Here is a 25574-nt window from a genome sequence, read left to right as displayed (position 1 = left end):
GTCGAAAAACTGAATAATATCTTCTCCCTTCCCTTGCATATTTAAATTCAGCTGATTCAGGGCTTCAAAAATATACACCAAATATTCCAGGCGAGGAACAAACTTAGCATTCTGGAAATTATCTTCGACCTCAGGTTTTGTTTCTTCTAATCATTGCTTTTGATATAATTCACGATTTTAATGAAAAAGTCATAAGCACATAGAAAACCGCCTGGGAAAGTCTTCGAAGCCAAGGCTTCCCGGTGAATCAAACAGTAAGTGGTGGCAATATTAGGCATTGTATTCCTCACCAGCGTCTAAAAAGCGCTCTTTGATATAAGCATATAGCCGGTGCTCCATCAGCGCCCACTCTGCATAATATATTCATCCAGCTTATGTTTCCTTTGGTCAAAAATTACTCTACTCAAAACATTACGTCTTGCGTCTTCTGCCCAGGTGGTAATTTTCAATTCACAGGAAAACAGCAAATCATCTTTCATTCTTTCCTCCATCACGTAACGAACAAAGAGACCATACGCTGAGATGCTGAAGATATATTTGCGGATTCATTAAGCTGAGGAGCATACAATCCGACTATTTTCTTCTTCAGTGACTACCCGCTACTTCATATCACTACTTATAACGGTGATTCTCCGCTAAACTGAGTTGACTGACAAAAATATTGCCTTTATCTTTTTCTCATTTTTTTGGACAACACAATTGGGAGCATGGCCAAAGCACTTGGCTCGACAAGAGTCTCACTAATGTTATAATGTTATGGGGCTTTTATGGGCCTGATTTGTACATAATATTTTCTGGTAACAGACACCATTTAGGTTGGATACTTTGAAAGATGGACGTATATAGTTGCGTTCTGTTTATAGTCTATAGACTCTATACCGTTGAACTCAGCCTGCTGGCCTGGTTTATTATTGACTAACAATTGCTTCAGAATATTTTGTACAAAGCCCCCGCCAACGCTCAAAATAAGAAAATTAGTATTTAGTAAAGTTCAAATTTTCCAATCATTCATATCACTCGGAAATCTGTTCAATTATGTCCCAGTTACAAGTTGGCATATTTTCCTAGGACCATATTATATCTGTCTCGATATTGTTGACCGATACATATATCTTCGCTAAAAGTCTGTAATAATCGTAAGTTAGTCGGTATCACTAACAAACGTAAAGTCATGCATAACTGTTACTATATAATTTGTTAATATTGAACAATTTTTTTATGAAGCAATGAGAAAATAACAATGCACTCGTTCAAAAGTACCACGAATAAATTATTTAGAATGAAAAAGTTTTAATTTGTTTATGAAGCCCTGAGTTTTGTCAAGCCATACAAGACTGCCGAGATGCATTGTTTTTCATTCTTGTTTCCTTCAGTTGGCCAGCTGTATTGTGGAACAATTTTGGTCATAAGTTCAAGAACATATCCGTTTTCTTTCAATGTTTTCACCTCTTCATCCACTCGATTTTTGAATTCCTGATTACCATCGGTAGATCTTGTTGTGAAGAAAAAATAACCTCCCGGTTTCACAACTCGCACCATATCCTGTCGTAAAATTATTGCAATACATGATAAATCGATTTTTGAATTTGGTGTAAAAAATGTCATACAACTTTATAATCGGCAAAATGATAGCAACATATTTGGTGTTAATGGCGTAACATTTCTTTCACGTAGGATACATCTATTCCTAGGAGTGGGCTATTTCCGTTCTGCAGTTTTGATCATGAGTGGTTCAAGGTATATACATAATTTTATCTAAGCCTTTCCAACAATATCAGCTAACCAAATCGCGCATTAATGAAAAATTGCTTGTTTCAAACCAGTAGTGCCAATAGAGTTGAAGAAGGAAATGCAAGGCAAACATTATGGCTTTAAAAAGTATGTGCAAAGAGATGTTTTGAATTTGAAGTTTTTCAATATGATGCTAATGAAATTGGTTATTAATCGACTTTGAAATAACAAAACTCCGCAAGTATATACTCACCGGAAGGCATTCCGGTTGGATCAATCCTGGCACCATTGCGCAGCAGCAAACAACGACGTCGTATTTGTTACTTTCGTTTGGCATTGGGCTGTCTTGCATGAGCAGGTGTAAATTAAGATTCCTGTTATGCATGGTGTCATTGAAAACAATTAGTTTCGATGTAGTAGTCGAATTTTGTAGCATAGGTAAGAGAATATAGCATTGAAATCAATTATGGATTTATTATAAATTTTTTTTTTTTAATTTTGAAGTCTTTTTATTCTATAATGTTAATATGGTCTAAATCGCAGTCGGTCTTTGTCCCTGACTCGAATAGCATTATATATATATATATATGGTATTTACATTTCTTCACATTCAAGTTTATTCAAAAGGCCCGCTAAACGTGGCTATTCAAATAAACGCTTTAGATAAAACGGAGTTATATTTATTAGATATATATATAATAGCTAATATATAATATACGAAACAACATGAAAACATATTTTTTATTTAGACTAATGTACATCAAATTCCCTCTTACAAATATCCTTATTTTGAGATTCGCATTTGCAATAAATAGGCTGTATTCATATCACAAATTATTCGTTGTTCTATAATCTATATAGTGATTAGACCAAGTGTAGACAAATATTAATTTTTAATTAAAAAAAAACAGTTTTTGAATCAGGACAGTTCAGACTAGTTATAAGAATTTAGTTTATTATGACATCTGCAGCGGCAGCGATCCGGGAACTGTTTGAATCGGGACAGCCCCTAAGTCAATAAACGTTTGTCTACACATGGTCTAATCACCCCGTATATTAATAAGTCCGTTCCGTATATTGAGGTTCACCTATAAATTCCTTTGACGCGAGCTTTTTCCATCATCTTCTCGTTTCCGTCAACGCCATCGATTATTCCAGAGAATCCTACTTTTCTTTGAAGGGCTGTTGCCATTTGTCCAGTGCCTGAAGAAGGTAAACAATATTTCACTGCAATCTTACTTCATAGTCATACATACTCTATATTAAACTGGATAGCAGAGTCGGGCGGTCATCAAAATAATAATATGTAATGCAACAACTTTAGAGAATTTCTTCTGATAAAATACTTTTCCCCTTCTAAACATCAAGTTTATATCTACGATACAACATATTATTGTACTGTAATATTATCACATAAAGTGATGCAGACATCAAGGTTGTAAAGGACATAAGGAACGATTTAAATGCTTTTTCTTCAAAAACCGTGTGCGCCCATGTATGAATCACGTAGTGCTTTATGCTGTATTGCATACATCCACAATGGTCTTATAGTCTTATAATACAGTATATATATACAAATGCTATAGAATAGCCCATGTTGATTTTCGAAAAACGTTGGGATGTAACAATTTGTATCAACAAATATGTAGTAAACATAATATTTCAAGGCTCTTAGTAGAATCTCACACCTAAGCCTATATCCAATACTTGAAAGTCATTCTCGTGCCATTTCTTGTCCGGGACAAACTTCATTAGACCATCTACAACTTCATCCGGTACAGTATAGTCGAGTACCTATTATGGAAAATAAACAATATATATAACATAGATGTTAGTAACGTCAACTTACACTTGAAATGTCAAATCGTTTACAATTAAAACATAGTTTCCATTTGTTGGGTTTTCTCAGGCAGTTTTAGTGTACGACTCTAAGCTGCAATGTAAAACCTTTGAATGTTTTGCAAATAACTGACATGTGGAACCATTTTGGGCACCTTCATGATTGAAAATCTTCAATCTTCATAATTGGAATTAAAATCATTCAAAAATATTGAACCCGTGTGTCATAAAGAAAAAAATCATTCTAGTACAAGCCATGGAACATGTTATTGAACGCTATAAGTGCCATAGTAATGTTTCTTTGTATCACTAGTGTGTGCTATCATAAATTCACCCTTTTCAAAAAAATAGTGTTTACATGCGTGGAAATACGTCACTAAACGGACTAAACGCCGTCAAGTTCTCCTAGTTGGCGTGGCATGACCATTTTCGGAAATATGACATTTCTAACCCCGACCCGACTACGTCATCCAAAAATTACGTCACAGTGACGAAATATGGCCCATCAGAGTATACTGATTGTCGTCCAAAACGCGCACATTATCACCCGAAATCAATCAAGCTATTCCTCTCGTTTTCTCGTCGCAACGACTAACGATCCCGATCGTCAGCGGAGATAACATTTCGGGCGATCGTAACTTTTCTTTGGCAAGCTCCATGCCATGATTGTGACGTCGTAGTGACGTGATTCTGTTAAGACGTAGATAGATGGGGGTTAAGAATAACATATGCAAGAATGTTTGTGCTACGCCAACTAGAAGTACTTTTTGGGATATATTGTACTATCTCTACAGAAGTAACAAATGAAATGTTCTTTGAAAGTATACTCAAATTCATCATTATGAAATTCGGCATTTTCAGAGAAGTTGGTCGAAGTGGCCTGATTTATCAAGAATGTATTTAAATTAAACCTGAACATAGTTTCTCTTCTGCGATGAGTAGTTATTGTCAAATATTTGAAATACCGTGTTGAAATTTTCTTCGCACACAAAAGAAAACATATATTCATACAACTTGTAAATTTGAACAAGCGTGCTGCACAAACATATCATTTATATCTTCCATTCTGAAATGTGAGCTTTGATTAAATTTTTTATCATATCCGTAATGAATCGATCGACCACAACCCTTGTGTAATAAGATAACGATATTTTGGCTGATTCGCCGTTTTATTTATCGTTTAGCGATCACCCCAATGACTGGGATTATGAAAACGAATGTTTATGCTTTTGAAATGTTGGGATTCCATATGCCACAGATTAAATCGAAAAAAGCTGGTAGAATCTTCGCACTTACCCCGCATGTCGAATACCATTATATATATATATAAATAATTATATAATAGCCATGTACCTGAATTTACCATTGAAGAAATGACTAATGAATTGTTTTACGTAGATTGGCTATTTGTTTATGCATTGTAATATATGTGAAATGTTCATATTATAAATATAGGCCAAAAATAAAAATAGGGAATGTCACCTATAGCTGCAGTCTTCAAAAGTCTATAAAAAGTGATCAAACTGTAGAAGCAAAAACAAAATGAGAAAATTCACTGAACCAGGTGTTTTACTGTTTCACCTTAATATGATTTTACTTAATTGAGGTTTCTGACTTCTCCTGTCTGACTTCTCCTGGTCTCCTGACTGGGATACTATTTTATATATATTAGTATTTCGACAGTGCAGAATTAAAATAAATTAAACTGAACAAAGGTTCTCAGCCGCCGGTCCACATCAACATCCCCACCGGTCTGCCAAATATATTCCAATATTATATCTCAATTACAAAATGCAGTGATTCCCGCAGGCATGGCCTGCACATTTATTTCGTGAGTTTCCGCTCCTATTGGTGCGTAAATCAAACTTAGCCAGAGACCCTCGTCAGTGAAATTTTAGGATTGCTGATCCTTTTGCAAAAGATATTAATTCGTACAATCGTAACGCTGTCGAAAAAGAATCGATGCCACGTTGATGTCGAAGCATAAAGACTCGAAAAGAAATATCCTGTTAGTTAATTTCTGTTACAACAAACATATGTGAGAAAAGTTTTTCATCGTTATCTCTCATCAAGACGAGACAGAGAAATCGCGTGGAAGTAAACGCTCGCTTTGCGGAAACTTCATCAGAGCCGCGCTTAACACGTATGATATAAAAACACAATTTCTCATTAAATTGAATTGTCTGCTTTTGAATTGCATACTTTTGTCGTAATTACATTCGTTTATTTATGTTTTCTGTTTTTGACATTCTAGGTTGATTTTGAAGGTTCACAGGACGGCAGGATTATTTTTGAAATTTTACCGATTTGCAAACAAAAGAGGTTGAGAACTGATCTAGAATATGTGACAACAAAATAAAACACTAAACAGTCATCTGAACAATTCAACAGAGATCGTCCACATTCTGCCAGATATAAATAGATGAAAACTAGATACAATGGATAATGACAAACGAATGATATTAAAACCCTTTTATTACACTAAACTATTTCAAATAAAACAACAACAACATCGAATTTACCTCCAAATCTTTTTCGTAATGCTGCGCCCAATAATCATAATATTTCATGGTATGATTTGCATCAAAATCTCCGATGATATCTTGAACTCTTTTCATAGATTCTACGGAATCCTCAGTTGCGGGCTTCTTCCATTCAGAATCGGGAACAATTTTGGCAGACATTTTATTATTAAAACTGTGTTTTTAAAATAAAACCTGGACAAATTTTTTATTTCACCTAGATGGACCTAAAGAAAATAAACAAAATTGCCATTTTTATTTCGCATTTTCACTAAAAACAAATGTTGAAATTGTTGTCGTCGCATAAACAATTTTAGGAATAATAAACCTGTATACGCAACAATACAAAAATACTTCACTTACATGGAAGGAGGACAAAGTTGTGAAAACCAGGTTTTGGTTTCACTGATATTTTGAAATATGCACAATACATATCGATAGTAATAGCAAATACGCCAAATTACAAGTGGATGGAATAATAGAAATCATTTGCGTTTGAAACGAAATGTTAATATACCCATATTCGCCATTGGAGAAATCGTTTTTGAAACGAGGTTTAGATGTTTTTGTGAAAAATAAAGTCAAATCAATTAGAGATACAGAAAGTTGCATATAATTCTAGACTAAGATAAAAAAAAAATAAACTCGAAAAATGTACAAAATCAATCGTCAAATGATATCGCCATATCAAATCATTTCTTTGAGGTTTTCGTAATTCAAATTGTTTATCTTATTGGATAAATGGGTAAATCAAGATAAAGCAATAAATGCTTGGATTAAGTATAAGAAAATCAAACAAATAATTCAACAAAAAACTACAGAATATTTTCCGCGAGTCTACCGCGCTGCAGACGCTAGCAAATGCCGTTTGAGACAAATGTTGCTTTAGTTATCCAAGCATGACTTGATAAGTAGTCTAACGTTTTTGTTCCTTCTTTATGAGCGTTTATGAATTGCATAATTCAGGGAATATATTACACACACCATCTCGTTTGTTTTACCTCTCCAAACACTCAAAGTATACCAGAATTGATGTCATGGAAAGTAGCCAATCGGCGTTGTATTGTACCAGAAGTTATTTTAAGTAGTTCGTATTATACGCTCAATACCCCAAACCTACTCAAATCGTGATATTTTATTCTACTTATGTAGCGTGCGATAGCACATCTGCACATTTTTGGTGATTGTTCCATAGCACTATTACGAGTGAACGCAATATCGGAATTCTCTTTTTGTGAAATATGCGATCAATGTTTGATTTCAACTAGGGCAGACACTCAATACAAATTACCAACCCATGCCCCGGGAAATGGCAGATCATCATGCCACTAATAACAGCCTATTGCAACCAGTAAAACACGTATAAATAAAATAAAAATATTCAGATGGTCATGAAACATAGTATTCACGACAGTGCATTAAAATAAATCCGTAGATACATTTCTGAACAGCGTTGCGCATTTCTCTCTTGTTTATTACAATCTTTTCAAGCATTTGCGAGACATATCTTCCTTGTGTTTTCATTCTTGTGTGGCACACAGTACGAGGAAAGTGAGGTTCATTCATTTGTATAAAATGATGGCATGATCACTATGTACATATGGCACACGCGTTAGTTCACGAGGTCGCAGCGTGCGACAGGTATGGTGGATCTAATAAATGTTTTCATAATGAAATTGTGTTACCAATGTGTTGACATTTCACAATAAGTGTCTTAGGCAGTCAGGTAAGAGAATAGCTTGTATATTTTAGTTAAATTTGGCTGATTTACATTTACGTAAGCGCTGCGATTGGCGTCTTGTTGCCGGTATCAAATGCAAGGCTTTGTATATATTTTAGTGGCAAACAATATTTTTAACTCGTATTTCCACTAATACCGTACAATACCCGTTACAATGGGTAAAAAGCTCTGGCATAACTGATTGATGAATAAAATGATAATGTTAAAATAACATCTTACAGCGCTTAGACCCCCTAACTTAGACTTTTTGACTCGAAGTGTACCTATGTATCGTTATGCAAAATTGTTGTTGTAGGGGTTTGTGTTGTTATTTGTAAAATTAAATTGCTTTTCTCCGCAACTAATACAAATTTTCAGCAAATAGAAAAGTCGTAAAAGGCTGTTATTTTTATTTTTTAATTCCAATGATGCTATATAGTTCATCCCAAATTTTCATCGGGCTAATCCGCTGATAATTTCGGTGCTTATCTGGGCATTACAAGTATCGACGTTATCGCTAAGTTCATATTAGTCATACATATATCCTTTATGTCCATGCATTTGAGTATGCTCTCTAGCAAAGCGTAACCTACTTAAAAGTTGCAAGTGTTTGCAACGGCAAGCTTTTTGCAAGCGAATGCATTTCTGGTCGTGTTGATCTTCATTTTTAAATAAATTAAAACAATCAATTCGCTCAAAATGTCATCTCTAAATAATTCTACTTGTTGAATGATTACACATACCGTGTTTCCCCGAAAATAAGACCTACCCTGAAAATAAGCCCTAGTCATTTTTTTTTTATCTGGTCGATAGCAAAAAATCTCTCCCATACGTTTTAAATTTAAATGATTAATCTGAAACGTGTGACAGAAGAAATGTGTCATTTAGGTAAATGGATATCGGTTTTAATATTTTTTATATTTAAAAATCTCCTAATTCTGTACTTTCTAATTTTGTTTTTGATATATAAATTTATAAGACATCCCCCGAAAATAAGCCCCAGTGTTATTTTTCAAAAAAAAAAACTGAAATAAGATAGTGTCTTATTTTTGAGGAAACACGATAACTATAGCTGGCTTGGATGCTGAAGGGAACAGTAGATCGTGTTGAAATGTTGCTGTACGGTATCTGAAAGCATATTGTTGAATATTTTCATTATTATGCGTGCCTTATTCATCTTAATGTCTGTAGTGTGGTTTACCTCTACCTTCGATATAATAACCTCTCCTGCCAAATTAAAATTTCTCCCTTACTCCAAACACATAAAAAGTATTTTCCCCATTTGTGATTGCTAAATACGCTATACCGCGCCATATTAGACAGCAATTTCTTCATTGTATTTACCCTCACCCGCGCATGACGTTTAAAAGCTAAACTGATTATTCTAGTAACTTCTTTCCTGGTTGACTCGCACTGGATTTAATTTATATTTTCTATATTGGATACATTCAGCAAGTCATGATGATATAATCTAATTCTTATTTTCGAAGTTTCTTTGACGTCATCTGCTTTTTTACGCAACAAACAAGGTGTCGCTGACACGATGACTTTGGTGGTCTTTTGCGGCCCACCGTCCAGTGCGGAAATATTGTATGTCCTTTTATTTCAAGTGATCTTTTTATTATTATATTTTTTTAATTTTGTCGATACTGTTTTTTTATGCACGACGAAAGAAATATCTGAATCCGGAACATGTTGTAGATGCGACAAAATTCGTTTTGCATAGATTTCATATGCCAAATAGAATGAGTTGAAAATAGCTTCATTTTCGTCCTATTACGGGATCATTATTAGCTGATCTTCTCATACCAATACAAAGAATGGCTCCACATATTTAATTTTGCATAGTGACCCCCAGCAAAAGCTAGTCCACAAATTAACCGTTGGAGGCGCTATATGATATATTGCAATTGCTGACATCGTCTTCGTTTATAATGGAGTAATTCGTAATTAATCCATCACAACAGAAACTCGAATTTTTTTTAAGTTCAAAGTAGCGTTATTTTCGTAATATCCGTTTTTATTTTCTAGTCAAGATTGATCGATAAATACAACAAGGCATAGATGAGCGAAATCAAAATATCATCATCAAAATCAATCTTCAAGTCTGTCCGTATCCTAAATCAATATTTGAATCGAATTCTGAACTCCAATGGGTGGGATCAATAACATTTATTGCGTTTTATAACTGCTTTTTTCTCAAACGATGGCTCTAGATTTGGGGTGGCTTCTCGCATCTGGATGTGCTGATCGGAGATATTTGACAGAAGATTTAATACATCCAAAACATAGAAGCTCTCATTTCCAACCGAGTTAGAAGTAGAGATGTACCGATACCACTTTTGTCGCCGATACCGATCCGATACCAGCTAAAAACGCCGATACCGATACGCCGATACTACAAAAAGGCCGATATTACCGATATTCCGATACCGATACTATGTAATTATTACTTAATTAGATATGCTGTGTAGGGCAGACGGGTTAAAACAATGGTCTTTGAGCGTTGTTCATAGTACACATTATTTCAGATAGAAAAAAAAGATATATATATCACATAATATGAAATTAAAGTCTGTAACTGATTAAGATACATTGTATAGTAACGCTAGTAATCTCGGTGTTCAATTAGAAAACTCATAAGCCGGGATGTCCAATTTGAATTTAATGTTAATATCGCGAGCTTCGAATATCGTTATTCGTGTTTAAAAGAATATCGAATATCACCCACACATTCTAGCGCCGCCGTCCTACGTTCAAATTAAAAGCATTTTACAAATATTTAATTTAGTGGCTAATCGTAATCGTCGACGCAATAAGTCAAAGCCAACATGAAAGAATATCAATCAGCACCGACAAAAAGAAGGCCCACCGATAACCGTTGAGAATGTTTTTTTACTTCACTATTTTATAATATTTTACAATTGCTATCTTATATTTTGAGACAGTCTATGGCTAGGCGGACAAGTCAATATATCTATAAAGAAATCGTGTAGTTAAGCAGAATTAAAATTAATACCTGTGTAGTGGGATAATTGTGTCGGAATTTAGTTTATCGATGTCGACGGACTAAATGACACTCGTACTTGACGACAAACAGTCAGAATTTATACCCGTGCCAAAAGTCCATGTGCCGTTAATAAGGAAGGACCCCAATTCCACTGTATGATTTAAAACTGGGCGCCTAGTTGCTTTTTGTTATGTGCTGTGTTGATATATTTTTTCATAAAAACTATGTAATATTAAAAATGTCAATATAAAAATTTGACAGCGAAAATAGCCAAATTAGTTGAGCTAGTTTAGCTGATAAATAGCTAAAAACACGTGAATCCTATTCTCTCGCGGGGGTGGGGACATGTATGGCTCATAGCTCACGATCTCTCCAGACAAAAATAAATTAAAAATTAGTATTCCAACTTATCTTTTAAAACATTCTGGACCATATCAAAAAGGTAAATATATCGGCAATATCGGCCTTAATCTAACCGATACAGATACATGGCCGATACCAAAAAAATGGCCGATATTGCCGATACCGATACTTCTCTAGTTAGAAGTAAAGAATTTGAATTTTCAAAGATATATATAAGAATCACAAAGGGTGGGACTAGGGCTAGATTAGTCATAAAGCAAAAAAAACACGTGCTTAGTACGCCACGAGAAAGCAAGGCATAGAAATTTCCATGGGCGAATGTTGAATGGTATCTCAGTAATACGAGGTTGTCAGACAATCAGATGACATGTTCTGCAACAACTTCGAATTATCACGCTCTTAAAAAACCCAGGGTAAAGAATTGTGGTTCACAAAACCGATTGCCCGTGTCGACCCCTGATGTAGACATCGTGACTGAAGTCGGAAAAATTGTAGCCACGATTTTCAGTTTTCGTTGAAAATTTCAACTCGTGAAGCTCCATTTATAAGAGTATGGAATTCCGGCTTAGAAATGTGGAACAACATTAAATGTGAAATATGAGCGCGATATAGGACATCAATCCGGACTATCATTATAATGTGCAAATTTTAAAACAACACAACGGGAGCTCACACAATATTCGCATAACTCTTACACTACTCCTGGTTCACTCAGTAATAGTCGTCACTAGGCTTGCACGTAATTTACAGATTTACGGAATTACGGAATTATTTCGAATTACGGAAGGGAAGTTACGAATTACGTAAAGTCGTAATTATTGGTCGAGCGCTTTCGCGATTGAAACGAGCTCTCTTCAAAGCAGTCAATTCCGTCGATTGTAAAAAGTGAAAGTTTAAAAAGAAGTTAAAGCTTCGGTATTTGCAGCCGTTTTTCTCACTTTTCTCTCTCTTGCCAATACGTCACCGTGATAATTAATGTCGCGCTTATCAAACAGCAATATGACGACGGAAGAGAAATTGCGTAATGAACCAACGCAACTTCGTCTTTTCGGCATCGGTAAAGCGATTAAGACGGCAGAGAAACAACATTATGACGGGATTTCCCGCGATCCGGTAAAAATCCTTTGCGGACCGTTGACGGTCCGCGGACCGGCGGTTGGGAAGCACTGTTTTAGAATGCTTAAATCGAATCCAGAATCCTATTCTATTTTTATAGTTACCGTATTTAAATAGTGGGATTTTCCCACCACAATGATTGAAATTAAAAAAAAAAAGCTAAAGTGTAGCCTAAATGTTTAATGTATAACTATCTTTATGCAGTATTTAATTGAAAATGTCCTGATCATTGGATTATATTTAACCAAGGCAACGAGATTTACGAATTTCGACGATCGTTTTTTTTGTTTTTAACAGTTCAATATTCTCAATTTAACTACTATCAAATATCAAGTATGAGCCAGTGTGTTTATTCTGTGCGAGAACCATTTTCAATTACAAAACCTTGATGTTCTGTTACCGGTTTTATCGTTTTATATCAGTCCGGACTTGTCCTTGCTCAATATATTTTCCACAATGCCTCGCAATATTTCGGCCAAATATGATTAACTGTCTTTACCAAATGCGGCAACTTATTTTGATTCTTGAAAACCACCGACACTCGACCAAATTTGTGTCAATCTTGGCCGATAGGATCGTCGACTTGAGTTAGAAAAATAAGTTAACTTTTTCGTGCGTGCAAAATAAATGTCACAATATGCATTTTTTTGCGATATAACTTTGTATTTTCGGAAAAGCCATATCATATAAGTACGTTATTTAAATTATGCGCAAATAATTAATATTTGATCTAAATTTGTTGCAAATAATGTTACAACATTTAGGCCGCGACATGATTTAATGTAAAATGAAGCATGGTAATCGGAATAACGTCAATAAGTCGGCATCAATAATTATTATAAAATGCTGACTAGGTAGTAAAGTCGAATAATGTTAAAAACGGTGCAATAACAAGTCTTCGTCGCGAGGCAAGAGCAAGTATAATCAAACGAGAGAATACGCTCGTCATGGCATTGATAAATTGGAAACCCGACATTTTTTCGAATACGATTTCAAAAAAGTCAACTATCGTTTCATAAATATCCGTATACCAGTGTCGGTAATGATAAAATTGATCGCATAAAATTGGGACGGTTAATTTGCGAAGGTGATAAAGGAAATCAAAGCTAGCACAAAAGATAACATTCAGAATAAAATTAATTTGAATTCACTCTTGTCTTAACATCTGTCCCCGGCGTGTAGTACTGCCAGGAATATGAAAACCCAAACTCGATGTCCCAATCGAAAATGAAGTGGATTCAATTGGTTGTTATGATAGGTTTAAATGTGTGAAAAAATATCGCAATTACGGGGTCATTACGTAATCGATTTGGCCGTAATTACGGAATTGATTTTTGTCAATTACGTGCAAGCCTAGTCGTCACCAACATCGAATATATTTAAAACAGTAAGATAAAAGTACAATCGCTTCTTTATTGTGACATATGGTACAAATCCGGTCTTGCTTCAGTTGACCAGTATTGTTTTGATTCATTTCCGAAAACACAACTCCATGATGATAATTACGCCCGCCTTGGACTGGCGGCAGGCGTATTCCAGCAATTACGCACGTAGTTCAGCAGAATTTTGGTTCCTCTTGGACATTCACTTTATGCATGACTGTGACACAATTTTAGGTGTACGAATCCACCGACATAAATAGCAAGCAAACAGTGACTAGCAGGCAAGCTAAGCAAATATCCTACAATAGCAATATGCATAAAAGTGATTAGGACATTGCAGTTACCATTGGATTCCAATGAATCTGCATATCCGCCAATTGCGAGTGCTTTACAGATATAACGGGGCAAAATTACCTAGACATATGTAGGTCAAAAAATAAATTCCATACTAGCTTCCGTACTAGATTTGAACCAGGCATAACTGAAAACCTAAAAGTATTTGATACACTTAGATTAGAAAAAATAAACAGCAACGAGAATAACATTTTTTTCTGGCACTTTTATGTGGTAAAATATGAGGCTTCAGAATGAGATGCAACACACATATGTAGAAAAAATTTAGGCTTAAAACGAACTTCTTCAACGGAGTTCAAAATGCAGCACATGGCACAGTGTCTGCTCTAAGTGGAGGAAATCTATTTTTCCAAAAATAAACATAGTTTACAATCGTTATTGCAATTTTTCATTACACGAAACGCTTCAGTTAGGTATGCAATATCGTATTATGTGAATATGTATTAGTTGAAATATTCTTTTATGAAATTTTTGAGGTTTCGGCTGAAGGGACAACCATCAGTATCTTCTGGAGAATTCGCGTAACGTACGCTGCAAAAGAAATGGCTTGTTAGAATGCTTGAAAATCAGTAAAATCACTGTGACGTACGAAACAGCAAATCCACACATTGAAACGCTCTAACAATTTATCTTTTACCATAGAATAAGGCAGAACACGTGAAATGCAGTCCAGCCTAGGCGACTAATGTTAGGTAATAACGTACAGTATATTTGGAGATTTTACTCTACGCAAAATTATTCAAATAGAATAAGTATTTATAAATTATTCAAACAACAACTTACCTGAACAAGGTACTTTTACTTTATAGTAAATAAATGGAAAATAGAATATTAGTCCACTGACAATGAACAAAGCTGCGTAGAAATATTCCCAGGCAGGATTCGATACGATAGGATAAAAAACCAGAAAAGTTGCAAAAATTACAACAAGTATTGGGACGAAAACAGGAACCTGAGATGATAAAAACAAATGTAGTTGTAAAGGTGGAAATGGATTTCCAAAACAAAATATCACTGATAAAAGTGAGAGTTTTACTTTATCTCAAGTAAATACATTTCTAAGCATAAAGCACGAGCAAAAAAAGGGAATAGACTTACTTTGTAAGGGCGAGCGCGATCTGGCATCTTCCATCTCATGTAGAGTAAAGCAACAGCAGAACTTCCATGGAAAAGCCACATTGCAAACGAAAAATAATTCACGAGTGAATCGAAGTCATTAGGAATGGTAACCAAGATGGCGATCAAAGACTGAAAATGGAAATGAACAAAAAAAAAACATTAGCGTAGAATCCATGCGATTTTGCAGTTGCTTTGGAATAGTGAAACACATATTAGAAAGTTATATTATTCCAGTGGAAGGCATTTTATTATACCTCAGCTTTATCGGCAATAGTGCCATAAAGTCCTTGCCAACAAGGCATTTCAAAAATGGATATACCTACTGTCAATATTACATATAGATTTGTTGTACTTTCATTTTCCATGCTCAAATTTACATGAATGATTTGGTCAGTTCTATTCAGAATCAAGTATGTCAAATGAATGTTCTTGATAAAACAAATAATAATAGCATACATTAAATAAAATTGCTGGTACTGGAGTAATTCGCTTCACGTTGACCATTGCCAAAATATCTGGAGTATGTCCGTTCCTTGCGGCGCTGTATATAATTCTGAAAACAGATCGAAATAGTTTAATAACTGGTTCACACTAGTCATTGACATAGCACTATGGAATGCATGTAATTTATATTTATAATGTACAAGTGTCACCTCGTAATATCTCTCACCAAAATTAAGGTTTGGGCTACCTGCGCTCGTACTTCAACTTAAAGAGCTTTTGTGGAGTGGTTCATACCTCATTTATATGTATAAATCTGTAACCATCATCGAAAATACATTCGCGAAAAATGCTGTATAATTCAAACTGGCCCGCCTGATGCTGCAACAACCAAAATAAACCCAAATTTTAATGTTTTAGCTAAAATATAGCTAAAGGAATTTGTTGAGATTGCGATTAAATTTAATTTTGGTACAAGATTTATTGATTTCCACTTTTGCTTTTGAAACACTGTAAATTTTGTTAATAGAATGTAACATTTTACGTCACGCTAACATGGCCCGCCAGTCTAAGTGGGCAAAATTTTTGGCCCCTGGTCCAAAAACCTTGCCAACCCCTGCTATATACGGTAGATGCCGTTTGAGGAGAGGCTTGAGGCAAATCAAATTACTAATGTTCGGCTTTACCTGGGTCCAGTTATCGTGTATCCATTTACTCCGCCGAATGTTGATATAGCGACACCAAGCGGAATTACCCATGACATAACTCCAAGCATTTTTATGCCGAACGTCTGCAAAAATACATCTCGTGGTCAAAAGTGGTAATGAATAAAAAGTAAAAATGTGCGGGAATGCCTGATACCATCAAGAATTTGCCAAATATATTCGAAATTTTGAATAGTTCGCGAGGTTGGAGGCGGGGACTTGTGCAAATCGCCAGTTGTGTGCAAAATTCTTGTCCGTGAGCCTTCCAAATCGCGATTGTAATATAGAGAATAAAACAAGGTCGCCGTCACATGGGAGTGACAAATCCACTCTTGCCAATAAAACCAGGCAATTGGCGACCACAATTACTACAAACCGGGAACCAGCAATCGATACTAGTATTTTATCTAATATATGAAGGCTATGTTGTTATGTCGCTGTAGGTAAAAGTAATTGTCAGTACATTTCTATTCGAAGCAACGACTTACCACCGCAACTGCCCTTGAACCCAAGAGTTCAACCATTGTCAACGCTGAACAATACGCAATGTTCGTCAGAAGATAAATTCCAGTAACAAAAGGAATTCCAATCATAATAGCACGAGGAAGATTTCTGTGTATATGTAATAATAATAAAATTATGTTACCAGGCCTTTGTCGAACATCTTATTAAATTTGGTTTATCTTCGACATACTGAAGTCAAGGCATTTTTGTAGAAGCTTTATTTTGTTTTCACCACAAAATATCCACCGGATAAATTATTTAGGTATTCATACAAATATGTCAGGATGAGTAAAACAAAAAAGAAAATGTTTGCTACCCTCTCAAAGATTCTAAACTGATACGTAGTAAGTAACGAAAACGTAATTTCATATTAAATCAGGAAATAAAAACACATTAAGCAGATTATAACACAGTGAACCACACAGCGTCGTCCGTGGCCGGTTATCCGTCTCAGCATTTCTATAGTGTCTGAGGGAATAGGCAAATAGGAATCAGTTCATTCAGGTATGATTTCGAAATATATTAGAAAATGCTTCCGCGAGTTTAATATTTGACCAAATTAAAATATCGTATTAACTTCACTTTATTAGTAAGTGTGATATTGATTTGATTCGTTATGATTCAATGTTATAAGTATGTATTCATTTAAAAAGAAACAGTATCAAAACAAACTTCCATACACATAAGGGTTCTGAAGCTCCTCCGTTATGTAATTCAACTGGTTCCACCCATCAAACGCCCATAATCCTTGATAAAAAGCAGTCCCTATTGTTGAAAATTTCATCTCGCTCGAAAACGCTGTTTCCATGTTGTCTGTGTATCCTGAATAACAGATAATATTATGACGGATAGGTGTTGATGAAAATCTTTACAAGAAATCAGAGATGGGCTCAGTATAAATACACAATCGATTCGAATGCTTACATCAGGTTGATCTGATTGTAACTGAATATTCTTAAATATACAATGAGTGCTTATTTGACTGTAATATATAAGGGTTAACTGAGTGCACACTTGAAACGTCTGTATAGCGATGCGATTATAGTTTGTCTATGAAGATGACAGCATAAGCGAAGTTGGGGCTTTGGATGTATTATTTTATTTAAATACATAAAATTGGGAAGGTTGTGCTCTGGTCTACTTCTGTATGCTTCCCATCCAAATGAATGTTTCTGATTGCTCACATTTATCACACACTAAGACATTTGTCACTTTGATGTAAAACGATAAGTAGAAAACAAGATCACGATGACACAGATAAATATAGCCCCGACAGATATATATGCCTTGAAGTTACCCACAAATTTGGGTGCTTCCGTAGTATGTGCACCAAGATGACGAACATCGGAACGTAGTGTATAGGTTGGGATTGGGACATAATTTCATTCTAATTTTCCTTATTTTAGTTCTATTACGAGTTCGGGGATTGGCCAAGTGACTCCCGTAGTATTTGTACCTGAAATTATGACCTAACCTTGACCTGGTACACATACTACGTTCCGGTGTCCGTAGTATGGTTCACATACTACATGAGTACCTAAATGTGTAATATTTTGATGAACAGGGTTAATAAAGAATAGGTTGGAATAGGTAAGGTCACTATTTTACAAAAGAAATTATATACGAAAAATAGAATTTGAATAAATTTGAATTTTCAAGTTTTTTTCTCAATCGAAACCGATCAGGACCGAATAAGAAATGCGGAAACTTCCTATCGACTATAAATGTATTAACAGATTGATATCGAAAAACATTGGACGTATATTTATACCAATATTGTATTGATTATATATGGGTTAATAAAAATTCCATAATCTATATTTCGAAGGGTAGCAAAAGTGACAAAGATCAGAAACACTTTTAGGAACTGATATTAAAGTATGCATATGCACACGGGAAAATGGAACATTCGCCAAACTGTGCCAAAGTGATTACACCAAGGGTTTTCACGAGGCAACGCGCATTAAAACTTTTAAGCTTTACTTCCAAATTTGAACATAGGTTTGATTTGGTCCCCCCGGTCAAAATATTATTTATATTTGGAAAATTTCAGAAATGTGTGGGAATTATTGTATCATAATAATATTGCATGGACCTCCTGAAGTATGCACACCAAAATGGCGCACAACCTGAACTTAGTATGTGTACCAGGTTAGGGTTCAGGTTATGCGACATCTTGGTGCGCATACTTCAGGAGCACCTATTGCATAATTTATCTTACCCAATCCGAGAGCCACCGCTCCAGCTACAATAATCACACCCAAAGCTCCAATTTTTGCTATCGTGAAAACAATCTGCATTCCCTGCGCTACTTTCATACTGTAGCAGTTGATGAAGGTAACCAAACCTGAAGTTTAAGACAAATGTTATAACATTGACAAATGATAAACTTCGAACTCTGTTGCAGGGAATTAATCCGACAAAAAACGCCGCGTTTTGACAACGATTAGCGAAACAGTATTCGATAACATTTTACATGATTAATTCGAGCTAACTCTTATACACTACCTAATTGAATATTATTAAATCCATAGTATTATGACCCAACATTTTGCAAATTTTGAAGCGTGCATAATAAACCGTATTATCTTCCGTAAATTTGGCGGGCTATAAGAAATACATTTAGGAAAAGTTACCTTCAAGTACATAGATAACAATATACATTAATTACAACATCAAAAATACTTACAAATGCAACACGCGCTGGCAAGTTTGATTGCCAATGTTGGTATTTCATCACAATTTGGAAAGAACGGTCGGATGAGGTATTCCCCGAAAACTAATCCTGTAATAACAAAGTGAACGTTTACCCAAACCACTTTTTTGTTAGTTTGAAAAACGAATTTTCAAATAAATTTTCGTGTCCAATTAAGAACCACGATGCTGATCTGGTATCCGGAATTTAATATATCTAATAATATATTTAATATCGGTAGAATATCTGTGTTGATGAAGTGTATAAGATAAGGCTTCAAAGACATGTTGGCAAAATTTCATTTTTTCGTTCAAATAATTTAAATCGAGGCTTCCAAATAGGGGTGCCAAGGCAAAGAGCATATTTTCTCGAAAACTTTAGCGTTAAGATACTCACCGATGATTCCGACCGCAGACGGTTTTAACACTATTGATGAGGTCCACACAAACAAAAATGCAGGGATTGGGCCGAATGCTTCGAGCAAATATGGATACTCAGCACCTGACTTCGGTATCATTGTCCCTAGTTCTGCATATGTCAGCGAACCTGATAAAAGTAATGAATGTGGGAAGCATTAAACATTGTACAAATCAGCAAATATACGTGTTATCGTAGTTCAGACGGTGACGCGACAACATCAATGCCATAAAAACTTTACTCTGTCAAACGCGCAGCAACCAGATTCAACCGGTATCAAAACGTATTATTTCTAATTTCATTTTGCTTGCATTCGCTCGTTATGGTGATATTAATACCAAATACACAATACATGCTCAAGAGGAGCCATAACAAGTAGAACATATCCTGGAATTCGAAAGCACTCCATCAATTATTGGAAGTATTTCATAAAAAGGTATAAATTTTCCAACGAAACGTACCACATGTAGCTACAAGTCCGCAACACAACCATACTATCAAACTTGCACCAACCGACCCAACATTTTTCAGAACTCCGACCGGTGATATGAATATTCCACTCCCAATCATTGAACCCACAATGACTGAAATTCCTCCCAAGAGCGTTACCTTTAAAGCAAACAGAACATTATTAATACAAATGTCGATAAGATAATTCAATACCTGGTGTGAAACGACCATGATAATGCGAGTTAAGGTAGGTAGAAGTGCCAGAGTGTGATACAAATTTTTGACACGATGACAATTATGGTTCCATTACATTTGAACCCACGACGATTGCACCGGCATACTATTGTACCTATGGAAATTTTTGTTGTTTTACGGATATTTGAACCCATACTAACCCTAACCCATGGGTTTAGCACCCGCATATAGATTGAACCCGCGAATATACACATGGGTTCAAATGTACGTGGGTTCGAATGTACGGTCACCGACAATTATAAATGTGTGAAAAATTTGCTATGAACAACATTTGAATCACATATAGATTTTATTAAACACCAATCTCAGCAGTTGTCAGGGTTAATATCGAGCAGGTGTTAAAAAACGTAGTTACGTCATTTTAATTCCTAACCAAGATTGAATGCAAACATAGGTAAAGTCGTCAGCTTAGCAAAATTTTCAGTATAATAGAATAGTATAAACGATAATAAATCATAGGTATATTGACTTTTCCAGCCTATTTTATTGGCCTGAGTCATCCATGACTACAGGCGATTAAACATACAGACAAACTTGCACATGGGTCAATGAAGGTCATTCCACTAAAAATTCTCTTTACTTCATATCAGGCGATACACATGCATCGTGCAGTTTTGCCTCAAGCCGACAATATCGACACAGATAAATCATTGAAACTAAAATAAATGAAGAAGCTTTTCAGTTACTTAACTTGTAGTCAGTTTGACTTACCTCTCGTTTGAGACGCACAGACTCTTGACTTCCACCCAGTTCCAGTTCATTATTACTTTCCTCTGGACCTTTTCCGTTCAAAAGTTTGTCTTTACCATTTGGTGAGTTAGTGCCACCATTTGTCTCTTTTTCCATCTCGGCACAATCCTTCTAATTATACGATACACTGTTAAAAACCATATAACGTTATTTCCACATGTTTATTATTGCAGTGTTAATATGAGAAAATTATCCGATCCTAGACTTACGGAGTGGATAATTTTATAACCTAATGATGTTCAAATCTATCTAACTTCATCACACTTATTTAATCTTGTTTCGCGTTGTAGGAATAAATTGAATGGAACATCTGTCGGTTTCGGTCGCTATAACTGAACTCAGTGCTAAAATCTAGTTCAAAGTATTTGCCACTACGGTACGAGTAACTCAAACAAACCGCACTAGTGTATTCTGCCACCGATAAAGGGCGTGAATATACGGAGGTGCGCATTCCAGGAAGAACACCGTACTTCCGTTAAATTTAGCTGACCTCCCATCCAAAGAAATATCAATTCCCAGAAGCTCCAAAATAGTTTCAAGTCAACCTTATAGTCTTTTCAAAAGATTTGAAATTTTGCAATGACTTGAAATATTATAAAATATGTAAATATATACGCACAATCTGTAGGCTATATATTGCACAATGCAATACAACCTTACAACAATGACCGCACAACATCGGCCAGGATACATTTAATAAGGGTACGCGAACTCGTAACAGATCGTTAACGATTACAGACGGTTGGCTCCGCAAATTTATGAAGTCCATTTTAAAGTAGACTAAACTACGCAATGTCGTCATCAATTCGCACTGCACCACATGCCTCACCATAATAAACCACATGGACGGCGCTGAATGCTAGAAAATCCGGCTCGATGTTGTGCTGGAAGATAGCCTATAATTGGGTTCCATTACATTTGAACCCACGACAATTGCATCTATGCATACTATTGCACCTATGGACATTTTTTTGTTTTACGGGAATTTGAACCCAAACTAACCCAAACCCATGGGTTTTAGCACCCGCATATAGATTGAACCCGCGGATATACACATGGGTTCAAATGTACGTCGGTTCAAATGTACTTAACACGCAGAAGAGCAAATAAAGTAAGATAGGTAGTAAGTAGATATTGTAATAGAAAGTCTACAAAATGCATTTCACACTATTCTTGCTCGACTCACTGGTGGCTTTCCAACCTTTGACCATCTAGCAGATTTAGCTTCAAGATTTCAGCCTACGGTTGCCGCTTCGAAACTGATGACGATCAGTTATAATTGAGGCCACGAAGAGTCTTCTAATTTTCTGAGATCACACAGTCAGCAAACCTCACTATTCTGATCAATTACGATTATACATGCTGACTATATCATTAATGACATTAATCGCACCTCCGCGATAACGTACGAATAATTCGTCAGATATAGTCTTCTTCGCTGAACCCATGCGCGAGTTTTAGAGCGTCTAATTATAAATTGCGCTAGACAGTAGATTAATCATCATCAAATAATCTGTGCTAATTGAACCAGACTACCGCAATTGCAATTTGCAAATACTGAAAAAAGAAAATGATAACAAAAATCATGAACTTCCAACTGTTGGGAAGTTGGGGTAACTAAGGTTGCGTGATGCGAATATTAACGAAGTGAAGAGAATTATTAGTCACTCTTAGTTTGCGTAATTATATTTTGTTAATAATATTGCTTTTCTTCGCCTGAAAATGTTATTGTTGTTTTATCAAAGACACCCAAAGCCGTAAATTCTGATGCTATAGCAAATTGCCAATGCACGGATTTATCCGAGACATAAATTTCGACGATAAATATATTTTGGCAACCAAGTGGATCTATGGATCGTTTTGTTAATTAGTTGTTCTTGCGAATCGAATTTAAACTTTCAGGAAGAAAAATGACGACAAAAAGGCCAGGTGTCACCAATTCTATTTTTGATACTCTTTAAGACTGAGAGGGTCACACCACTCTAACACCCAAATTAAATACGCACGCTTCTGCACGCAGCAGTCGTCCGTTTTCCGAGCACCTAACCTTTTTAATTACCCTCATTCAACAAGCTGCGACTTTTATTTATTAAATAATATCACGACAGCAACTCAGTTTTCTCCCATTGGCAAGTGAGTTCTTTTGAGTAGAGTACGGAGAAAGGGTCTGAACTGGCATAGAACATTACGTTTAATTGATTGAATCACTTAGCGCATTTTTTTGAACCGTTTGTAATTTTAAAAGCACATCTCATGGTTTAAATTCACATTATTGACGAATTAAGTATCAAAATCGATCAGAGACACAGTATAAATTTTGATTTCTACAAAACTCATACGAGTTTTCCTCCGTGTGCACCAGATACGCTTTCGACTCAATTTGACGAATAATGGGTAAATTTTGAATTTAATATTGGAAATCTAATTGTCGAGTATCGCAGATCATTACGTATATTCATCCTGCTTATAGAAATTGTTTTCAAAAACTTTCCAGTACGATGAAATAGTGAATATTTTCGATATATTAGTATGATCTATTGTGTCCGTGTTGAATGTCGCCTTTAGCGCACTTTGAGTAAAATTTCGTACATTTTAACCCTGCGAAATATTCCTCGCCGGATGGTTTTAAACTCGTTAAAACTTGTATTATTTACCTCCGCGTTAACGTTCCACATGAAAGAGTTCTCTTGTTAAGTGCGCCTCGAGCATTGTTTGCGCACAACCCATCTATTTCCATTTCCCATATTAGGCACATGCCTTCCTAATATGGAATTTTATTCTAACGTATCAGAAAGCACTAAATGTATGGAACTAATTTCGAGTTTATAGACTAGAATAGTGGAAAATATATTGATAAAACATGCCATCTGCTCATCTTACACGGAGAGTGTTATTTTAACTTAATATTTAAAATGATTGACATAAAGTAATCTCCTGTAGCTCAAATACACAAAGGTGATAACTGTATGTCAGAAGCATATCGGCTATATTTATTCACATCGGACTAACTCATAATTTTTATGTATCTCTAGTCTACAACCCTCATTAATAACTGATTGAACCACGATCGACTGCTGTTGTGTTGTTCCACAGCGTGTGTCATCACGAGTCGTTTCAGAGCCAGTCTGAACTAGTTTTCGAAAAAATGTCATACGCGTACGATCACGCATTACGTCGGCACAGCTTCGTATGCTCGTAACGTCAATACAACAAATTTAATGCTGAGTTGAAGCGTCTCTTGCTGACTGCACAACAACAGGAAACATTGTGGCGATAACGATTCCTCATGAATCCACACAGACAGGTAGACATTACAACGCTCTGACGTTTTGGAGAAAGATATGATAGAATTGTAAAAGTGCATTGAACCAATTTAACATCTTTAGCCACGATACGGGGGGTTGGTGGATGGCTTACTGTGATCGTTTATTATATTATGAAAATTGGTTGATTTTCAACTAAGCTTTAATTCAGTTTAGTATTTTAATGTTTAATACCATTTACAGTCTAATGGAAAGCATTTGAAAAAATATTTTTTATTCAATTATTTTTTCATTCATACTGAAAGATAATTTGAAAGAAAGTAATTTGAAATCGAGAGCTCGTCGTCATATTTGTTAAGTGGAGCGTAACCAACACGTGGTCGATATTTGACTCCTTTCCAATTCACGGAGATGACGCAACTCGTGGTAAGTCTTCCGCGGATAACGCTCTTCGTCGATAAATTTTAGTGCGTTGTTGCCTGTGCAGTTTAATCGTGTCATGTATATTCGTACAAATTTATTACAACGATGAATCCGCGTGTGACTTTCTTTGGCGCGTCTGTTATCGCAGAGCATAAACATTTTGGCCAATAATATTTCCATATTTGGACGTAGAGGGCACCCGTCTTGCTTTAAGCAAACATCAACTTTAGCAATGACAAAGAAGAGCATATGAAAAGACGACGAAACAACCACATTCCAAACAGAACAAGGTTATAGTATGTGAAATAATTTGTCTTTCTTGAAATTCACTTCTTCCGTCGACCCTCCCCCCTTGGAAAAAATATTTTAAAAGATAAGTTATATATTTATTTTGAAAGATTAGAATATTTTAAGAGATAAGTAACTTTATAGGTGATGATAACCAAAATGTGGAATAATTTGTCTTTCTTGAAATTCACTTCCTCCGTCGACTTTCCCCTCTTGGAAAAATATGAA

The 25574-nt window shown here is 35.5% G+C and overlaps 2 protein-coding genes across 2 annotated transcripts; both read right to left on the bottom strand.

Annotated features, from left to right (window-relative positions):
* Positions 1-692: 692 nt before the first annotated feature.
* LOC120326481 (methyltransferase-like protein 27) lies at positions 693-6323 on the bottom strand. Its single transcript, XM_039392783.2, has 5 exons — positions 6093-6323; positions 3420-3525; positions 2820-2934; positions 1985-2105; positions 693-1542 (listed from the first exon to the last, which is right to left on the bottom strand). Exons 1-5 carry the CDS (start codon positions 6252-6254, stop codon positions 1300-1302), a joined length of 747 nt encoding a protein of 248 aa, XP_039248717.2. The 5' UTR covers positions 6255-6323; the 3' UTR covers positions 693-1299.
* Positions 6324-13661: 7338 nt separating this feature from the next.
* Positions 13662-21509, bottom strand: LOC120326085 (b(0,+)-type amino acid transporter 1-like). Its single transcript, XM_039392312.2, has 12 exons — positions 21334-21509; positions 20379-20526; positions 19897-20046; positions 19495-19590; positions 19027-19152; positions 17486-17627; positions 16790-16913; positions 16284-16387; positions 15613-15709; positions 15136-15285; positions 14821-14989; positions 13662-14568 (listed from the first exon to the last, which is right to left on the bottom strand). The coding sequence occupies exons 1-12, from the start codon at positions 21466-21468 to the stop codon at positions 14498-14500; spliced, it is 1512 nt and encodes a 503-aa protein (XP_039248246.2). The 5' UTR covers positions 21469-21509; the 3' UTR covers positions 13662-14497.
* Between the last annotated feature and the right edge of the window lie 4065 nt (positions 21510-25574).

This window comes from Styela clava, chromosome 4 (assembly GCF_964204865.1).
Source record: "Styela clava chromosome 4, kaStyClav1.hap1.2, whole genome shotgun sequence".
Taxonomy (NCBI): domain Eukaryota; kingdom Metazoa; phylum Chordata; class Ascidiacea; order Stolidobranchia; family Styelidae; genus Styela; species Styela clava.
The sequence above is the reverse complement of the archived record's forward strand: the minus strand, read 5'-3'. Positions and strand labels throughout refer to the sequence as shown.